The sequence below is a fragment of the Lepidochelys kempii genome, chromosome 3 (assembly GCF_965140265.1).
Source record: "Lepidochelys kempii isolate rLepKem1 chromosome 3, rLepKem1.hap2, whole genome shotgun sequence".
Lineage (NCBI taxonomy): Eukaryota > Metazoa > Chordata > Testudines > Cheloniidae > Lepidochelys > Lepidochelys kempii.
The window spans coordinates 146,898,151-146,920,196 of record NC_133258.1 but is presented as its reverse complement, the minus strand read 5'-3'; the positions used below and the strand labels follow the sequence as shown (position 1 = coordinate 146,920,196).

Here is a 22,046-nt window from a genome sequence, read left to right as displayed (position 1 = left end):
CACCTTCTCCCCACCCCCAGAACAACCTATGAAGTCTTCAGTGAAACAGCATGGGCACATATAGCACAAGGCCTGAGGTTTAAAGAAGAACTTATCCAAATTAAAATTTCATAAGCATTAAATATATTATGGCAAAATTTTAACTAAAAGTCTTCTATACTTAACAGAATTCCAAGTCTTGCTATATGTTTCTCACAATAATAAATAGTCCTTATATTTTAAAAGCCACAGTGCAAACAGGTGCCATAAACACTAAACAATTATGTGCACCAGTAATTAATAAAGAATGACTGTTTTATGATTTTCACATTAATATTCTGATGCATGTGCAACTTCCATACAAAGCTACAGGAGATATCTATGCATATTTGAGGGATGACTATATAATGAAATCAATTTGTGTTTTTCTATTTAATTAATCATATGATTTTAAAGATAATGCAAAAGCCTGTCTAAATTTCAGTTAGATAGTTACATTCTGGCTACTGTTCTAGATTCTGTTGTTTTGCACTATTGATCAAAGGTTTCCAAGTAGTTGCAGAAGTATCCCAGAAGTAGTTGCATTTTAATGATGGATGAAGTAATAGCATGGTGCTTATATAGCACAGTGATTGGCATGAAAATAGATTAGATAAGCAAGATACTGATTCCTGACTACATATAGTTTGCAATTTTAATTAAAGCACAAAAAAGTGACATTAGGAACGATATTCAGAATGTAAAGATAAGTTCTCAAAAATTAGGAAATGCCAAAATAAAGCTTGTCCATGTTCCCTCATACATTGACACAGTCTTTAATTACATGATCCCATACTATTTTTTCCACAGGACCCTTGCCTCAATGAGTTCACAAAATGGACAGGACTTAATTAATCAGGCAGCTGTTCCATATTTATTTTTATCCTCCTCATTCATTGTGTGGCTCCCAAGCCTTGGTTGCTTTACATCCTGAACTAAATAAGGATTTTTTTTTTATTTCTTCATGGGTTTTTCCTATTGAGCTTATCAGCATAGCTCAGTGCCTCAAACAAACAAATTAATTTATCTTCAGAACACCCCTTTTAAATATGGAAGTATTAGTATCCCCATTTTACAGATGAGAAAGTCTGGCACACAAAGATTAAGGCCAAAATCTGCAAAAGTATCCACTAACTTTGGAAGTCACAATGACTGCATGGCATGGCTATTTTGAGAGAAAAGGACTGATATTTTGGAGGTGCTGACCATCCACTACTCCCCTTGATTTCAGCTGGAGAGTTGAATTCTCAACACTTCTGAGAATCTGGCCCGAGCCTTCACCGGGGGAAGGAGACCAAAGCCCTGAGGTAAGTGGGAAAGCGGGATACCGGGAGGAAGCACAGGCAGGAATGTCTGTGAGGGGAGGGCTCCGGCCTCATACTGGCAATGAGGGGCGATCAACAGGTTATCTCAAGTGCTTATATACAAATGCACAAAGCCTTGGAAACAAGCAGGGAGAACTGGAGGTCCTGGTGATGTCAAGGAACTATGACGTGATCGGAATAACAGAGACTTGGTGGGATAACTCATATGACTGGAGTACTGTCATGGATGGTTATAAACTGTTCAGGAAGGACAGGCAGGGCAGAAAAGGTGGGGGAGTAGCACTGTATGTAAGGGAGCAGTATGACTGCTCAGAGCTCCGGTACGAAACTGCAGAAAAACCTGAGTGTCTCTGGATTAAGTTTAGAAGTGTGTGCAACAAGAGTGATGTAGTGGTGGGAGTCTGCTATCGACCACCGGACCAGGGGGATGAGGTGGATGAGGCTTTCTTCCGGCAGCTCACGGAAGCTACTAGATCGCATGCCCTGATTCTCATGAGTGACTTTAATTTTCCTGATATCTGCTGGGAGAGCAATACAGCGGTGCATAGACAATCCAGGAAGTTTTTGGAAAGCGTAGGGGACAATTTCCTGGCGCAAGTGCTAGAGGAGCCAACTAGGGGGGGTGCTTTTCTTGACCTGCTGCTCACAAACCGGGTAGAATTAGTGGGGGAAGCAAAAGTGGATGGGAATCTGGGAGGCAGTGACCATGAGTTGGTTGAGTTCAGGATCCTGACGCAGGGAACAAAGGTAAGCAGCAGGATACGGACCCTGGACTTCAGGAAAGCAGACTTCGACTCCCTCAGGGAACGGATGGCCAGGATCCCCTGGGGGACTAACTTGAAGGGGAGAGGAGTCCAGGAGAGCTGGCTGTATTTCAAGGAATCCCTGTTGAGGTTACAGGGACAAACCATCCCGATGAGTCGAAAGAATAGTAAATATGGCAGGCGACCAACTTGGCTTAATGGTGAAATCCTAGCGGATCTTAAACATAAAAAAGAAGCTTACAAGAAGTGGAAGGTTGGACATATGACCAGGGAAGAGTATAAAAATATTGCTCGGGCATGTAGGAATGTTATCAGGAGGGCCAAATCGCACCTGGAGCTGCAGCTAGCCAGAGATGTCAAGAGTGACAAGAAGGGTTTCTTCAGGTATGTTGGCAACAAGAAGAAAGCCAAGGAATGTGTGGGCCCCTTACTGAATGAGGGAGGCAACCTAGTGACAGAGGATGTGGAAAAAGCTAATGTACTCAATGCTTTTTTTGCCTCTGTTTTCACTAACAAGGTCAGCTCCCAGACTGCTGCGCTGGGCATCACAAAATGCGGAAGAGATGGCCAGCCCTCTGTGGAGATAGAGGCGGTTAGGGACTATTTAGAAAAGCTGGACGTGCACAAGTCCATGGGGCCGGACGAGTTGCATCCGAGAGTGCTGAAGGAATTGGCGGCTGTGATTGCAGAGCCACTGGCCATTATCTTTGAAAACTCGTGGCGAACCGGGGAAGTCCCGGATGACTGGAAAAAGGCTAATGTAGTGCCAATCTTTAAAAAAGGGAAGAAGGAAGATCCTGGGAACTACAGGCCAGTCAGCCTCACCTCAGTCCCTGGAAAAATCATGGAGCAGGTCCTCAAAGAATCAATCCTGAAGCACTTGCATGAGAGGAAAGTGATCAGGAACAGCCAGCATGGATTCACCAAGGGAAGGTCATGCCTGACTAATCTAATCGCCTTTTATGATGAGATTACTGGTTCTGTGGATGAAGGGAAAGCAGTGGATGTATTGTTTCTTGACTTTAGCAAAGCTTTTGACACGGTCTCCCATAGTATTCTTGTCAGCAAGTTAAGGAAGTATGGGCTGGATGAATGCACTATAAGGTGGGTAGAAAGCTGGCTAAATTGTCAGGCTCAACGGGTAGTGATCAATGGCTCCATGTCTAGTTGGCAGCCGGTATCAAGTGGAGTGCCCCAAGGGTCGGTCCTGGGGCCGGTTTTATTCAATATCTTCATAAATGATCTGGAGGATGGTGTGGATTGCACTCTCAGCAAATTTGCGGATGATACTAAACTGGGAGGAGTGGTAGATACGCTGGAGGGGAGGGATAGGATACAGAAGGACCTAGACCAATTGGAAGATTGGGCCAAAAGGAATCTGATGAGGTTCAATAAGGATAAGTGCAGGGTCCTGCACTTAGGACGGAAGAACCCAATGCACAGCTACAGACTAGGGACCGAATGGCTAGGCAGCAGTTCTGCAGAAAAGGACCTAGGGGTGACAGTGGACGAGAAGCTGGATATGAGTCAGCAGTGTGCCCTTGTTGCCAAGAAGGCCAATGGCATTTTGGGATGTATAAGTAGGGGCATAGCGAGCAGATCGAGGGACGTGATCGTTCCCCTCTATTCGACATTGGTGAGGCCTCATCTGGAGTACTGTGTGCAGTTTTGGGCCCCACACTTCAAGAAGGATGTGGATAAATTGGAGAGAGTCCAGCGAAGGGCAACAAAAATGATTAGGGGTCTGGAACACATGAGTTATGAGGAGAGGCTGAGGGAGCTGGGATTGTTTAGCCTGCAGAAGAGAAGAATGAGGGGGGATTTGATAGCTGCTTTCAACTACCTGAAAGGGGGTTCCAAAGAGGATGGCTCTAGACTGTTCTCAATGGTAGCAGATGACAGAACGAGGAGTAATGGTCTCAAGTTGCAGTGGGGGAGGTTTAGATTGGATATTAGGAAAAACTTTTTCACTAAGAGGGTGGTGAAACACTGGAATGCGTTACCTAGGGAGGTGGTAGAATCTCCTTCCTTAGAGGTTTTTAAGGTCAGGCTTGACAAAGCCCTGGCTGGGATGATTTAACTGGGAATTGGTCCTGCTTTGAGCAGGGGGTTGGACTAGATGACCTTCTGGGGTCCCTTCCAACCCTGATATTCTATGATTCTATGATTCTATGATTCAAATTGGGACCCAGATAATGCATCATACAATTGAAGGCCATTCCTGGAAAGACTGTGTTACATACCTGTAACTGGAGGTTCTTCAAGATGGGTGTTCTACACATGGGTGTACATGGACGCTATGCACCTGCATCCATAAGTATTTCGTAGCAGTGTCCATTGACCCACATGTGTGTTGTGCGTCTCCTTCTGCTCTCAGCTGAGAGTAGAAGAGGTAGTGCGAGTCAACACCTCTCCAGTTTCCCTCTTACCATTACAGAATCCAGTCCAAAGCAGAGGGGATGGCAGGGTAGTGGGGTCCACACAGCTCAAAGAACCTCCAAATACAGGTAAAAAACCTCCCCTTCTTAAAGTGATAGACCCTGTTGCCCACATGGATGACTCGTGAGCAGTGATCAGTGCAGACAGTCCATGTGAGGATGCCAATGGAAGTGCGGTCTGCAGTACGGCCTGGTCCATGGCTGATCTATAGCTGCTGCTTGTACGATGGCATAGTATGTTGTGAATCTGTGGACAGATCGCCACACCACTGTTCAACACATGTCCTGCCAGGACACATCAGCCAGTGAGGCTGAGGTGGCAGCCTGCACCCGTATAGAGTGCTTTGTGATTGTCAGGCGGGAGTATGTTGGATCATTTGTAGCATTCACAGATGCACCCCGAGACCCATTTGGAGATTCACTGGGACAAGAGAGCTTTGCCCTTTGACTAATCAGCAATGGTCATAAATAGTTTTGGCGATTTTCAAAATAGTTGAGTCCTGTGGAGGTAGAATGCTAGCGTGCAACCCATGTCGAGGGAGTGCAAGGCCCTGTCAGTGGAGGAGGTGCGTGGCTTGGGGTGGAAAACCAGCTGGTGGATAGAATGATTGAGGTGGAACTCAGACACCACTTTTGGAAGGAATTTAGGGTGCAGCCATAAGGACACCTCGTTCTTGTGGAATATCAAGTGTGTGTGGGGGGTGTCCGCCATCATGGCTGTGAGTTCACTGAGTCGTCTGGACGAAGTAATGGCTCCTAAGAACACCACTTTCACTGCGAGGTGGGAGAGGGAGCATACCACCAGTGGTTCAAAGGGTGGCTTCATGAGGGTGGAGAGAATGAGATTAAGGTCCCAAGGGAGCATAGGCTTCAGCACTGGAAAAGTGTTGAGTAAATTTTTCACCGAAATTATCTTTGTATCTCTCCACTTGTTAAGACTGGTGCATTAGTTACCATGCGTCATATCCTGGCCCCGCTGAAGTCAATGGCAAAATCCCACTGACTTTAGTGCGGCCATAAATCCAACTGGAAAGGACTCAAAAGGAACCTAAAACCTCTAAATATAGCCTAAAAGAGCTTTTCCATCCAAGAAAGTGTCTGACTCTAAAGTATAATATCTTGGTCCATCCAGAGCTAGGAGTGAGTATTATGTGCGGCCCTGTGGAAAGCTGAGGACATCTTTTTCCTTCTGAGTTCTACTCAGCGCAGCACAGGAAGGACAATCAGGCAATTGATTATGCTCCCTGATTCTGCGTTGGGCCAGTCCCAACAAAAGATTTTGCAACTTTGTCGAAAGCACCATTTAAATAATACCTGTGGAAATCTGCCTTGATTATCCCTTTTTTTGTATCTTCTAATTTGCAAATAGCATGAATCTGAAGACTCCCTATTACTGGCAAATGGTATGTCTAGTAAGTAATTTTCACAATAATTTTGCTGACAGTAATGCCAGGAGCAGAGTACATTTTGTTCAGGAGTTACTTCATCATCATTTATACATTCATGGATTTAAAAGATAGCACAGAGTCCCTCTAGTCTATACTTTATAGCATTTAATTTATAGAACCCATCATCCCAGCACTAATATTTACAGAATTCAAGTTCAACTCATGCTGGCTAGTGTATATTTATTTAATAGCTGTTTTAAAAGAGTAAAGTTCAATGCAATTTTTTTTTGCAATAAGTCCTATCTGAATTTCTATAAGTTTTATTTGTTTGCTGGTTTATAAATGGGGCTAAATGGGGAATTTCACAGGTGAGTTTTCTAAGTTGGTGCTAATGTTACCACTGGAATCTCTGATCATTTTTTATCCCTGTGGATTTCAACGTTCAGGCAAATGACAGTTCATCTGTGAGGATATGTACTTTCCTGGAACCAATGTGCTCTCTTGGTATTACCTATTGGCCTGTGGAGAGCTCCCATAAAGCAGGCCACATGCATGGCCTCACCTGTGGGTCTGATCTAAACATTTTTGGTGTATAGTTCACCCATGCTGGGTGGGCTATGTAACTATCCATTTCAGCTTGGAAGCTATTTCCCCCTCAATAGCTATATCCAAAGACTGTAGAAATCCACTGGATTTTATCAGTTTCCCTATTGGTGCTGAATCATATTTGTATCCCCTTTCCAGGTAGGGTGTCAATCAGCTCACCATCAGCTATATCCATTTGTTTGAGGAGGCTCTGAACTCCCTGATTCTCACTGTGCCCTATTTGCCTCTTGTGCTTGGAGACACCCATGGTTCAATTTGCAATAATTTAAGTATCTAACTTATTAGAGAGAAGAGAGCAAGGGAGCTGGCTTACAGTATGATCATTTCAAACTACAATATTCTAATTATATATACTTAAATGAAAAAGACCTAATTACTTAAAAAATATGTTAAAAAGCATTATTTAGCTTGTAAAGTCAAGCTTTTGAAAGTTAGGAAATGCCATATTTATAGTTGCTTGAGAAACTTTAATTCTGCCCCCTTATTTACCATCCTTTGCACTGAATAAGGACAATGTCCTTGCAGCAGATCGCACACTCACCGCCATGGTACCTCCTGCTGGTCAGTCGGGGAATTTGCTCTTTTCCAGCCCTCGAACTGCCCCCTGCTGGCCGGTGTCTCTCCTGCCTCAGGTCCCATGTCCCTCCCGGACCCTGGTGCCCCTTTCCCTGGGGTTCTGCCCACAGCAGTACCCCCACACTCTGCGTCTCCCCTCTTAGGGGAAGTCCCAACCCCTTAAGTCCACCTTGCCACAGTGGCTACTGTCAGACTAGCCCCCTTTCACTGAGGAAAACTGCAGTCTGTAATGTCCACACATCATTGGCAAGGGGGTTGGACCAGCTGCCTCTGCCTATCTCCAGGCTGCACCTCTGCGGCTCCGGTACCTGCTTAGGCCTTAAACAAGTCCTCAGCTTGGGGAGTTGCCGGGCTGGAACTTCCCAGCTTCTCTTGCCCTTCCCCAGCCCTGCTTCAGGTACCCTTTGCTCCCAGGCAGCTAGGCCCTTCTTACTCCAGGGCTGGAGTGAGACTGACAGCCTTCTGGCCCAGCAGCTCTTTTATAGGGCCCAGCCTGGCTCTGATTGGCTGCCCCCCAGCCTTTTCTTATTGGCTCTTGGCCCCAGCCCTCTCCCAGGGCTGGCGTGGGATGACCACCCCACTACAGTCCTGTAGAAAAAATCGTATGTGATCATGTAATTAAAGACTGAACTATAATGCATACACATGAGGGGGGCAAATTAAGATTATGCAGGCAACCCCAAATCTGTCATTTCCTACTTTTGTGTACTTGATTTCACAACATAAATAATGTTGTTTTAACATAGGGTTTTTAAATGTAATTTTCTAGATTTCTTTAAAGGGGAAAGACTAAAAACAAATTCTGCTAAGTGCAACTGTAATAACCATTCCATCACATATCATCAATAGGGTTTGAACCAGGAACTTTCAGCATCCAGTGCCACCATTTGAGCTACAGGACTAAGTGCATTGGTTAGCAGCAGCAGAAGGGTTTTATCTCAGAGGAAGGATGGAGCGCTGCTCACTCCAGATCCTGGATCCTGGAGGGGTCGATAGGGAGACACCCAGCATTAAAGTTTAATATACAAGCAGCATAATCTTGAGAGCTCACTGAGTTTTCAAGCTCCATTGGCATGGCATTCATATAACTCCTCAGCAGAATTTAGAGAATTTTTTAAAAAGTTTTAGCATGCTTCCAAATGCAGCAATAACTACTCAAAAGCCACCTGTTTAATTCTTTGCACTCTTTAGTAAATCTAGAACTCTGAAGGCTCTGAAAGTGAGAAGACAAACCAAACACCTCCATCTCAGAGATATTAAGGGGTAATGTTCCACCAGGAAATGCTCATAAACCTTTGTGAAAAATTATTCAGTATGGCTCATTTTACATCTATGTGTATCTGAACTATTTTATTGAAGTTTGTCACACCCAACTGGGCAGATCTGGCCCAAAGGTCAAAATCCAACAACAATGCTCCCTCTACACTCGCTTCTTTAAGGAAGGTGGAGCCCCGAGGCAGCTGCAGGTGCCCTTGTCGGCAAACCTGGGGGAGATGTCACAGGTGCTATACTTACCCCACAACCCATTCTGCCTACTGGCTTCGGAGTATGTCTTTCCCCTATCTATTCCTAATAGTACTGGTCTGACAGAACAGAAATCTCTGTCAATGAATTTCAGGTTTGCCAACAGGGGCTGCTGCCTCAGGAAGAGAGTTGGCAGTTCCACTCCTTAGATACCATCAGGGTCTATATCGACCCCTCTCCTTGCCCTTTCTCAAGCTAACGATGGCCAAAGGCAGATCTGTCTTTGAAGGTATGTCTTATACTGTAACTACTTAGGACTTATAAAATATTGTACCAACTGGACCTCAGATGCTAATCATGTTGGAATGGAACTCCCTAAGGAGTTAATAGAAATTATTATAGGAATATGGCATTTTAAAACAAACAAGTCTTTCTTGTATATAAGGATCAGACGGATTTTGCTTACTTTTAATGTAAGAGTCTATGAGCTGGCTATGTGGCAGTTCTTAGGCTTTAACTACTGCAAATTGATGCAATTCTAGCTTCTGAAGATGGAAAGACTAAAATATGCCACAAAAGCAAATAAATATTTAAAATATAATATAAAATATAATCTCAGAAAAGCACTTTTATACCAAACAAATGCAAGTAAAACAACTGTCATTTTCTTTCAATCAGTGATGCAAGGTGTAAAAGGAAAAAATATTTTGAGCCAAAAAATGGGTCTAAAATGGAATCTAAAAAACTACCACATGAAATAAAATGTTTGGCTTCTCTCATTATTCTTTGATTTGACAATTATCAAGATCTTACATGGTTTGGAAACTTCTGCTGCTAATAATATAGAACAATAATATAAGATTTCAGAAACCATCACCTGATATTGCCAATCTGACTATCATATGAGAAAAGGTGAGGGTATAGGGTTTTGTGGGTAGTTTATTTTGTTGCTTTGAATTATTAGCTGGTTATGTTAATTTCAATGTTGTTTATTATGTTGCTGTGTGGTTACTCTTGTGTGGCTTGAGATTTTAATTAATTGTCAGTGCACCCAAAACTGTGGATATGCTTTTTTTTGTTTGCATCTAAATATAAACATCTAAACAAACTAAAATGGATTTATAGAGTAGTGAAATAAACAGATAACTGCATATGGAAGCTGTCAAGGTTCCTCCCCCACTCTGAACTCTAGGGTACAGATGTGGGGACCTGCATGAAAAACCTCCTAAGCTTATCTTTACCACCTTAGGTCAAAACTTCCCCAAGGTACAAAATATTACACCCATTGTCCTTGGATTGGCCGCTACCACCACCAAACTAATACTGGTTACTGGGGAAGAGCTGTTTGGACGCGTCTTTCCCTCCAAAATACTTCCCAAAACCTTGCACCCCACTTCCTGGACAAGGTTTGGTAAAAAGCCTCACCAATTTGCCTAGGTGACTACAGACCCAGACCCTTGGATCTTAAGAACAATGAACAATCCTCCCAACACTTGCACCCCCCCTTTCCTGGGAAATGTTGGATAAAAAGCCTCACCAATTTGCATAGGTGACCACAGACCCAAACCCTTGGATCTGAGAACAATGAAAAAGCATTCAGTTTTCTTACAAGAAGACTTTTAATAAAAATAGAAGTAAATAGAAATAAAGAAATCCCCCCTGTAAAATCAGGATGGTAGATATCTTACAGGGTAATTAGATTAAAAAACATAGAGAACCCCTCTAGACAAAACCTTAAGTTACAAAAAAGATACACAGACAGAAATAAAAGGAGTACTTGTGGCACCTTAGAGACTAACCAATTTATTTGAGCATGAGCTTTCAGACAGAAATAGTTATTCTATTCAGCACAATTCTTTTCTCAGCCATTTAAAGAAATCATAATCTAACACATACCTAGCTAGATTACTTACTAAAAGTTCTAAGACTCCATTCCTGGTCTATCCCCCAGCAGAAACCAGCATATAGACAGACACACAGACCCTTTGTTTCTCTCCCTCCTCCCAGCTTTTGAAAGTATCTTGTCTCCTCATTGGTCATTTTGGTCAGGTGCCAGCGAGGTTACCTTTAGCTTCTTAACCCTTTACAGGTGAGAGGAGCTTTCCCCTGGCCAGGAGGGATTTCAAAGGGGTTTACCCTTCCCTTTATATTTATGACAGAAGCTATATTCACAGCTTTTCAGCTACTCTCACTAGTGTGAGGCTACTTCTTTCTAAATTCACAGCAGAAAACTGTTTCTCTCTACCATAATACACAACCATTAACATATACTGAAATCAAGTTTAGGCAGAAAAAGTTTGTTAGGAATAGAAGATAAACACCTTACTTCCTCAAATCGACTGCATGACCTTTTAACGCGCAGAACATTTCTTCAGATCAAGCCAGTAGACACTTTGTAATGCCTAACTCATAATTAATCACATTCTCCACCTTTTAAGACCAAGCTTGTCCTTGAGCTGCCCACATGATGGGACATGAACCAAGGCAACAAGCTGGGCATCTATACAACCATTCTTTACGAAAACTAACTAAAAACTCTTCTTATTGTGCAAAAGTACATAAAATGTAATAAATTAAACATTAAAAAAATGTCACTGATCAGAATGCAATTCTGAGTGCCAGCTTCTCAAGAAGTGTGTTCTGAATAGAAGATTGGAGGAAGGGATCTGTCAGTTTATATTGGCTATACTCTCTGTTATATCTAAATCTAGCAGAGTTCACAGAGCATTTTTTATCTGAAAAGAAGCCATGATGTGGAAATAGCATTACATAATTCTAAATGTGAGTCAGGTTCAATTTTTTTTTTATAAACAGGAAACCATACTAAATATTGACCGTCTTGTTTGTATGAAAAATATCTTGTTTTTTATTATTTTGACTTATCTGTTTTGACATGTAAGATCCATCCAGACATCATACAAAATATTTCCAAAATTTGAAACTATGTTTTCTCTATGCTATCTGTTTACAGTTTTACTCACAATGGAAAGGTGATGCAAGTTGATTCTGGCCCATTCTTAGAGGCAATGAATCCTCAGCGGATTGTTCTCCTGAAATCACTTTCTTTGCTGGATAATATTTGGGTTTGATCACATATTCTTGTGTCTGGCCATGATGAAGATTCATCATCAAAGTCTGAGATGAAAGTGGTATCATTCTGTTTAAGGAAAACAAAAAGGTGAAATTAATAAATTAACCATACAAGCAAACACACACAGAGAGGAAACTATTGATAACGCATCTGTACTCATTTTAAGGTCTTAAAATAAAGTTTGGAAAACTTATTGGATTAAAAAAGTCTTTGGCTTTGAAACATAGCAACTGAGTTTCTATTCATTCTACCTGGTCACGCCTCTAGCAGTCTCCTGGCCTTGTCAGTCTATAGCTCATCCTACAAAGGGGATCTATTAAACTTGTGGAGACTGTCTTATGATATTCCTACTAAGTAGTGACATCATTTAACAGATTACCAAAAAATATATATAGCTGAGGAGGGGATCTCTCCTCAGAACTCCAAGTCAGAACTCAATTTTGTTAGAACGTAGGAATTTCCAGATTGGTTCAGACAAGTAGAAATGCATCTCGGCCATTCTCTTGTTTCCTACAATGAGTGGTACCAAGTACTTCAGCTAAAGATACAAGAAATAATGAAATAACTTGCTCATTAGGGAAGTTTCTTCCTTGGTCAGTTAGTGGTTGGCTTATGAGCTAAAGCATTTAGGTTTACAATCACTTTACACATTTTTAACCTCTTTAATGGACCTCTCTACTTAAACAAAGTCTAAATTTGGCCCAGAATGACTAGTCCACTATCAAAATGAAAGAAAGAAATATATTCAGTGAGCCCTCCTTTTTAATTTGAATTAACAGTGAAAATCTTTACCATTTAAGTGTGTTTTAAAGGAGGTATTTTTGTAATTATTATTATTACCCCTTTTTGACCCAAGCAGCTAGTCAAAGCTCAGGGCCCTAGGGATGTCCCAACTGGGAGCAGAAATTTATGAAGAAGTCCGGTAAATTCTTTGATGCATCTTGTTTATTTGCAAGGAATGTACAAAGACCTGCTTCTCTGAAGGCAGCAGGAACCAAAAAATGGGACAACTTCTTTGCTTATAGCCCCAAGCCACTTTAGCCAGCACCAGAGCCGGAATCTTACTCTCGGCTTCACCAGGGTCACACCATGCTTACAGGCTGCTACTTGGCTTTCTTCCTGCCTCTGATGAAGTGTTTTCACCTTGTATGTCTGTTTTCACTTCATCTGTTTCGCCCAAGTTGTCAGATGGTTACAATCCCTTCAAAAAATTTTGCCTTCATCTATGATCACTGAGTATGAGAGAGGTAAGCTTCTTTGATCACTGTAGAGTTGACTGACCAGTGCCCATCTTTCCAAATTCTCACCAAGTCTTTGTTTTTTAACTGTGCAAGGGATCTTTCTCCCTTGACTGTACTTTCCCACTCATTTCCTCACTATTACTCCTTTCTTTTTGTCCCATATCTGGTACTCAAGTATTTAGACATCTGTTGTAAAGTTTAGCAGATGATTTCCACATTTCAGCAATGTAGCTCTATAACTGAGTGGTACTAAAGATGGATCTTGGTCTTGCATCCAGTGCTTTTTTGAGCAAGTTCTTCACTATACATACTCCACATTCAATGAATCCATTGGCTTGAAGTTATCTGGGACTAGATGTCTTATGATGAATGTTGTACATTTTAGCAAAGTCCAGAAATTCCCGATTTTTGAACTGTGATCTGTTGTCCATTATTATTGTTTTTGGAATTTCATGACATGCAAATACAGATTTAATGTGCCTACAACTGTTGCTGCTGTGGTGTCGTCAAGCATGACTATTTCCAGGAAAGCGGTCAAGTCGGTCCATTGTAACCAGGTGATTATGTCTTCCAGGTTAAACATGTCAATTCCTACTTTTTCCCATGGAGCTGCAAGATTTTTATGCAATATCACTAGTTCTTTCTGCTAAGATTCTCTGTACTTCTGACATATTCCAACCTGCTCGCCATTTCTTCAGTGTCAATATTTATTTGTGGCCAGAATACAACATCTCTAGCTCTCTTTTTGATTTAGTCATTCCTAGGTCCCCTTCATGTATTTGTTCCAATGTTTTCCTTCACATCACTGTGGGAACCACGATCTAGGTCCCCTTCAAGAGGACTCCTGAGATTGCTGAAAGCTCATTTTTATAGCGGGAACAGGCAGTTGGGAAGTATTAATTTTGTCCCTACCTTTATGTATCACTTGTATCACTGCTTGCAGCGTTTCGTCTTTAGCTGCTTCTGTCTCCAATTCATGCCATATGCCTGGAGATACATGTGAATATGATAAAAGTGTCGTGCTGTATGTTCACTGATTGATCCAGATATCAGATTGTGTATTGTCAGATGGAGCACATGCTCTTGAAGGTGTGTCTACCATTACTAAGTGGCATCCAGGTAGGAACTCCAGGCTGACGACATACTTCTGTATTTATAAAAGTAGTTACTGCATCCTTAGTGCTGCTTCTCCAAGTCCTTTTTTCTGTATTGCAATCAGTGGTTTGTGATCAGTTTCTGCATTGAAGCTACAACCAGAGAGAAAGTTGTGAAATCTTGTACACCCATATCCCAGACCTAGTGTCAATTTTACAATTAGTGTATACATCTTCTCTGTGGCTGTCAAAGCCCACATGCTGACAGCTAATTAGTTCCATGGCACTGTAATAATACTGTTCCCAACGTTCCTTTGAAGGCAGCTGTGGAGAGTTTGAGGTCTTTCAGTGGCTCAAAACTTGCAGCACTAGAGCGAATGACAGAATGTCCTTTAAATTACTGAACTCTTTTTCAAGACCTGGTATCCATGCCCATTCAATGCCCTTATGAAGCAGCTGTCTTAGGTATGAATTTGCTGACACAATTCAACATGCCTACAGCCTCTAACTTCCCTTTTTATCTTCAGGTCTCCATATGTTCAGTTTTGCAAGACTCTTTGATTCATCAGGTAAAAGTCTTTTGGAGGTCATTCTTTATGTCAACTATGTTATTTTGAAACTGACATTTGACCTTTTCATTTTAAGGTTATTACCTCTTGCAATCTCTCTTCAGTCATCCCAGATGTTCAATGTTTGCAGTGTTGTTGTAGCCATGCTGGATCCAGGATATTAGTGAGACAAGGTGGGTGAGGTAAAATCTTTTATTGGACCAACTTCTGCTGGTGAAAAAGACAAGCTTTCGAACTAAACAGAGCTTGTAAGAAGTTGGTTCAATAAAAGAAATTACCTCACCCACCTTGTCTCTCCCAAATGCCCAAAGGCTGTATTGCCCCAAATTATGATGTCATCAATGTACACTTTCACACCTGCTAGACTGTCCAGCATCCAGATCATTGTACAGTGAAATACTCCTGGAGTCTTATAAGTTATTGGGAGGCAAACATTTCCTGTGATTACATCTTCATATGATGCCATTAATACTTTCATATCTAGTTCTTTGTCGTTTTTCTGACTCTCTCTTGTATACATCCTCTTAACAAGACTAAGCACCTCAAGCATGTGTAAACCCAAGACTGGTTGCTTGCCTCTGTGTACCACCACAAACTCTTGTTTTATCAATTTCCGTTTATCTTTAACAGTCGATGTGCACTCTCCCAATACTAGAATTGTTGCTCCATTATAGTCTTTCACAGACACTTTTGCCTCTTCTGCTTTTTTATGCTCCTTACATCTGTCAGTTTCTGTTATGTTTACTTGTGCCTCAGTGTCTATCTTGTATGTCATACATGTGCCATTTGTTCACATTTTAATTAGTCGATCTTTTGCATTTTCAGACTCCTCTGTTATTGTGCTTAAAAATAGCTCTTGCTCTTCACTTGAGGAAACCTTTCTGCAATTAATACGTGCACTTTTTTGCCTTCTCTGCACCTTTTAGCATAATGGTTGGGTTTATAACTATTTCTACATATTTGCCAGAATGCAGGGCATTTCCTATACTCAGAATGGTTGCCACATTCCTGGAATTGTTTCCTGCTTTCCAGGTTTTGGTCTTTGGCCAATTTAATTTCTGTTAACTTTTCCCTTCCTGGTTTAGCTATCGTACTCACAGTCAAATGCTCTATGCCTTTCTCTAGGCTTTTTATTTGTGCTTTTTGCTGCTTGGAAAATACATATTGCCCTTTCTAGTGTCAAATCCATCTCCCTTAGTAACCATTCACAGACACTTTTATTGTTATACCCCAGGACAATCTGGTCTTTAAATCAGAGAGTTTTAATATTCCATATTCGCACAACTGACTTTTTAGTTTTAAGTCTGTAACAAACTCCTCCGTTGCTTTTCTTTCATTCTGTGTTCTCATCCAGAACAGCGCTCTCTCTCTCAAGTAACATTTTACTAGGAATACAATGATCCTCAAAACATTTTCATTATTTCTGCAAAGCTTTCCTCTCTTTCCCCACTACCTCTGTATGGAATGCATTGTGTACATTTAGGGATTCTGTACCTCTCACCATTAAGAGAAGAGCAATCTTTTGCTCCTCCTCCAGTTAGTTGCCCCTATGGCCTTCATATACAGCTGAAATCGCTGCATTCAGCATTTCCGCTGATTCTCAGGGCTGGTGGGGCAGTTACATGAAGTTGCACGGGCTCTGTAGCAGCCATTTCAATGTTACCTCCCTCTGGATCTTCCTGCATGCTGTGCCTTCCACTTCTGGTCACACACAGTATCCTAGCCCTGCTCTACACTATGAACTTATGTCAATATAAGTACATTGCTCAGGGGTGTAGAAAATCCAAACCCCAAGCAGTGAAGTTATACTGACCTAATCCCTCAAAGTAAACAGTGCTATGTTGATGGGAGGGCTTCTCCCATCAACATAGCTATCACCTCTCAGGGAGGTGGAGTACCTAATCTGATGGGAGTGGAGGTAGCATCTTCACACGGAGCACTACAGTGCTGTAAATGTAGACATGCCCTTACTGGCAAAGCAGATCACTATCAGGATAAACCTTTTATTGTGAATATAACAGGTAACAACTTTCTACCACTCTGTGTGGCTGAAGCCTGCAACTGCCCTTTCCTTGGCTTGTTTCTGCCCCAGCAGGAAGTGTGTACCAGAAGACCAAAGACTGAATAAACAGTGTACAGGAAGTGTGGCATCTGTACACTTCCTAGAAAGCTTATGTCATATAAGGAACATTCAGAGAGATTTGAAGGGAGACTCCTTGAGCTGCAGGACTATACTGAGGTCCCAGGCAGAAGATGGTTCTCTAACAGGTGGTTAAGCGAGCAATAGCCATTTGAGAAACTTTGATACCATGGAAAGAGAGGAAACCAAGCATGAAAGCTGGATGGCAAAATCAGACTGCTGTGAAGTGAACATCATTGGAGCTGAACAACAAGCTGGCTTGTTTTAAATGTAACTAAAAGTCTTGGATCTTCAGTAGCAAACCCTGGACCTGGTATGTCCCCATATCAAGAACCTCTTCCATTCAGATGAGTATGTCCTTCTGGTAGATGTTTTCCTTCTCTGATTCAGGATTTCCTGGATGTGCTGGGAGCAGTCTCTAGCCATGGTACTTAACCAGCCAACTGTCATACCGTCAGGTGCAGTGACTCTAGGTCTGGATGGAGTATCAGGCTGTGGTACTGTGAGACGGGTCTAGGTAGTCTGGCAGCTGCATAAGAGGCTGATGGGACATCTGCAGCAGCTCTATCGGCCAAAATTGTCTCTGTCAGAGCTATGAGAATGATCATGGCTTTGTCTCTTTTGATCTTGGAAATTATCCTGGGAATTAGGGAAACTGGTAGAAACGCAGAGAGTAGGCCTTTGTTCCAATGCAAAAGGAAAGTATCTGGTAACAGTCCTGTACTCAGGCCTCCTCTGGACCAGTAGCTCTGACACTTGACTTTATCCTCACAAATGATGGAACATCGATTCTGTGATGGATCTGTGCAATAACCATTTGTGATTGGTCATTGACTGCCCACACAGGAAATCCATTAGGCTGCTGCTGACTCACAGGAGATGAAGGATGAACAGGGATCAGCCTCTTCTGATGGCAGAATTTGACAGCATCCAGGCAGAGGGACGAGAAGCAGGCACCTAAGTAGGGACAGATGTGAATTCCCTGCCTTCTCAGGTGGGCTATTACCACTGCTAGGCATTTCAGAAAGACCAACAGTACTGGGGAGAGTTTGGGTGCAAACACCTTGTAGTGGTAATGCTTTGACCACACTGTGAATTCTCAAGTGCTTCCAGTGGGCCAAGTGATTGGTTATGTGGAGGTATGCATCTCACTAGTCAAGAGCCATGAACCAGTCTTGAGCCTGCAGAGGTGAAGTAATGGAGTCTTCTTCTAAAGTGGCATATGTATTTGTTCAGTCTCCTCCGGACTAAGATAGCCCCCCCCCCCCCCACACACACACACCCCTTTCTTCTTTGGGATAAAGAAATATTGGGAATAGAAACCTCTTCCCCTGTACTCCTGAAGCATCTCTTCTAGATAAGTGCATCCCTTGACTTGCAAGTCCTTGAGGAGAAGGATTTACACACCAAATATTTATCTGGGATGAGACTCTCCCCCAGGCAGAGTAGGTATCAACTATGCTGGTTGCCCAGGGGGGATGAGTCCATTGTAGTTCAGTCACTTTTTGTACCCTAAGAATTTAAAGACTGTCCTGGCAGTAGGAACCAGGCACCTTACCCCACTGAAAGAGGGTTGTTGTGTCTTTTCCTTTAGAATGTCCAAATTAAGAAAAGAAAGAATAAGGAAGGTGAAGATAGGTTTTCTTTACTAAACTAGTTAAAAAGGGATGGGTTTGAGCTCAGTAGCATTAGCAGGTTCAACCCTTGCTGGGTTCAGTCTTGCTGCCAGGCATGGGAAGAGGAAACTGAGGCAGGGTGGCAGCTGCTCCACACTCTATGTGAGCATTAGGTGGTGGAGGGTGCATGCACAGCCCCATTGGACACTGCTATTCAAAAAAAAAATCCAATCTTGTGTGCATGAGGTGCATGTGCACCTAACAGTGGGATCCACACTGACACGTACTCGAAGAACGTATTTTATGACCTTTCTTCTCTCCCCTTCTCCTCATCTCTTTTGACACCCTCTTACTCAGTCTTCCTATTCACAAACTCTTAAGTCTCATTTGTTTACTGCCTCTAAATAAATCCCTCCTCAAAGCTAATGTACTATGACACCTTTAAGAGATCAACCAATTAGAGATAGGCAAGCTGAGTGACCACTAAGGATATCTAGCTCTTCTTTTAATTATTTATAAACAACAGTACAAATGTATATAAAAATTGCATATATCTTACTGTTTCCCACTCTCCCTGCCCCCAACTTTAAAAAGTTGGCTGTCTTCTCTTACTGTAAGTTCCTTGGGACAGGGCCTGTCTATTACTATGAGTCTGGACAGAACATAGCTCAGTGGGGCCTCTGAGCTTTACTGCAATGTAAATGTTAAATAATACTAATGCTACTATAATACATGCTATTTTGCAAGATTAAAATTAAGAATTGTATAAATCAAGTATGATTTTTAAATAAGATTTCATTTCACATAGATTTATATTGCTGCAATATATGTGCAAGCAAGACTGTAAATAAATTGTCAAAATGGATATTCACTTAAATACATTTGACTAATAAGATCTCCTTGGCTAACGTGTACATGAGCCACATGAACAGATGTTTCATTGTGCCACCTCTCCCTTCAATGCATCCATACAATACCCACAAATATTAATGAGGTTTTGAAAGCACATCAAGGGAGGACTAAACCTCAATGTCACTAAGTAACCTGCATGCAAAAGAAAGTTTTCTTACTCTGATATATAGCATTCCTGGACTGCCTTTATCAAACAGATCTGGCAGGCAGAAATGAAAGCAGCAACATTTGGCATGAAAAGTCCTGTCTAGACTAAATAAGCCAAGCCTGACTCAGGCTGCCTCCTTCTAAATTCATGTTATTTACTGTGAGTCTGATTCTTCCTTGCTCTGCCCCCACGCCTAGTAATAATTAAGGAAAACTGACTTGCCAGAGCAATCTTTTTATATGGCCCCAAAAGACAATTCATTCCCCTCTCTTACACACTACCCCAAAATAAAATGGAAGCGTCAATAACAGAAGATTATTTGATTTTTCTTAAACTCTTGTGATAATTAAGAAACTAGTCAGGCCTGGATTTCAAAAGCATGAAAATATAACCAATATTTTTCCTTCCATTTAAATAAAAAAAATACAGCCTGGCCTCTGACAGCTGTTTTCTCCTTCAGATAAATTGCTTATGTATATTTAAAAATATTGTGGACAAGGTTTAACTTTCAAACTGATACGTGTGTGGGATTTCTTCATATCTTTGTGCTAATAAAATATGGCCTATTTCACAATGTCTTCAAGAGCAGGGAGCGTTCAAAACTTTCCATTCTTCTGTTCAGTCTCATAAAAATTTCATATTAAACTGAAATGTACAGATGAAATCTTGTCACTGAGATACAGTACAAGCATCACAAGATATATATTGTGTTGTATTTGTGCTAGAATAGCAAAGGTTACGTTAACCTTTTCTAATGAAAATGCTAATATCTCAGCAAAAACACTTTCTTCCAGGGTATACTTCACGAACAAAGTCACAGTGCAGGAGCAATCTTTAAACAATATCTGAAAGTTATCACATTAAAAAAAGGAAGTTTCTAGTTTCAGATTTTTTGAGACTTTTCATTCAAAATTTTGTTTTTAAACTGAGATTTTGCACAAAATGTAAACTAGATTTTATTTGAGACAAAAGAAATTGATAGTATGGATTTTTAATACAGGTACTTAATGCAGATAAGCTGCAGTGGCATGGAACTCTAAAAACACTCCAACAAAAAAAAAATTCATTATTCACCATATCTCAGGTAAAAAGATCTGTAATTGAAAAGCTCTCTAAATAGGAGTCTATAAAATACAAATGTCTACTTTACCCATAACTACCCCCTTTACACTGATTATGTTCAGTTATACAAGTATATATCTTTTGACACCATTTTAACTCCTTCTTAAACATTCTCATGACCTGCCAAAACCAAATAAATTAACTTCAGTTTTCTTCAGCTTTACATTTCAGGACACAAGCACCTTTGCTGGACAAGAAGAGCATCCACAAACACAACTCCATCTCTTCTTTCTCTGCTTAACTCAGATTTCCTGTTTAACTCAACTCTCTGTAATCTTGATATCATGCTTGACCATGAAATCTCTTCCTCTCTCATTTTCAGCATCTGTAAATCTGTCTTATCTCTTCTGCAACACTTTCCATATAAATAACTTTCTCAAGTCCACTTTCTCTGAAACGGTCAACAATATCATAATTTCCTTGAGTACTGTAAATCTTTTCCCTTTGGTCTCCCAAAATCTCAGCCCTGCAGGCTCCAGAATGCTGAATATGCAGAATACTGCTGTCGACCTGTGCACATGTAGAAAGATGAAGAATCATAGCACTCCATCCTCAAGAAGCTACACATAAGACCTGATCTCTCACTACTTTCTTCCCCTTCCTATCTGCTCATCTATCCCACATCTCCTTCCTTGCTAATCTCAACAGTATTTATATGAAAGCCTATTTCTCTGCAACTTCTGACATGTGGAACAGCCCTCTTGTTGCTTTCTGTCTCATGGACAAGGCCCTACGTAGCCTGCAGCAAGGTGACCTTAAGTTTTGTGAGGAGATTCCTAGATTTTGTGGCATTGTGTTGCAAACACACTAGAAATTTGGTAACTTTTGTTTAAATGTTTCAAAGTTGAGGATTTTAATTAATTAAATATGAAAATTAGTGACGCAATCAGTATGTAGTCACAGTGTTATTAATTTTATATTAATTATATTATATACAATTTATTTTACACTGTTCCCACACTATCAGTTTTCAATTGAGCCAATATTTTTATGTTAAAAAATAGTAACTCCACCACTTAAGTTGTTTAAGGGAAAACTAAAGCTTTTAGCAACTTGGTGGGGAGCAATTGGGTCTTCTGACAATTGGGGAGGCAAGAGAGGCAGTTAGTGACTGTAGGATAAACAAATTAGTTGGATGTTTCTTGCAAGTGACCAGCAGTGAAACAGTTAACAGTGTTAACATTTAAACTGTCATCTTTAAATTTCAGATTAAACAATTTACTGTGAGGATTGAGGTAATTCAGAGCTCAGAGCTATTGTTTTATACTGTAGATTTAGGCAGAAGACACCGCATCAGCAAAACTCAGGCTATGTCTATACCAGTGGTGGACAACCTGTGGCCCGTCAGGGTAATCCGCTGGCAGGCCGTGAGACAGTTTTACACTGACCGTCCGCAGGCAAAGTCGCCCGCAGCTCCCAATGGCCACAGTTCGCTGTTCCCGGCGAATGAGAGTTGCAGGAAGCCGCGGGGAGCAGGGATGTGCTGGATTACATTGACGCAGACTAGGAACTGTTTAGTTTGTGCCCACCCAGA

The 22,046-nt window shown here is 41.4% G+C and overlaps 1 protein-coding gene across 8 annotated transcripts in view; it reads right to left on the bottom strand.

The window, feature by feature from the left end:
- The window catches only part of LTBP1 (latent transforming growth factor beta binding protein 1), a 375,466-nt gene that overhangs the window by 247,232 nt on the left and 106,188 nt on the right, over positions 1–22,046 (bottom strand). For all 8 annotated transcript variants that reach the window (XM_073338422.1, XM_073338423.1, XM_073338424.1 and 5 more), the window contains one exon: positions 11,561–11,736. In XM_073338422.1, coding sequence (XP_073194523.1) covers positions 11,561–11,736 — 176 coding nt within the window. The remainder of the gene's footprint in view (positions 1–11,560; positions 11,737–22,046) is intronic.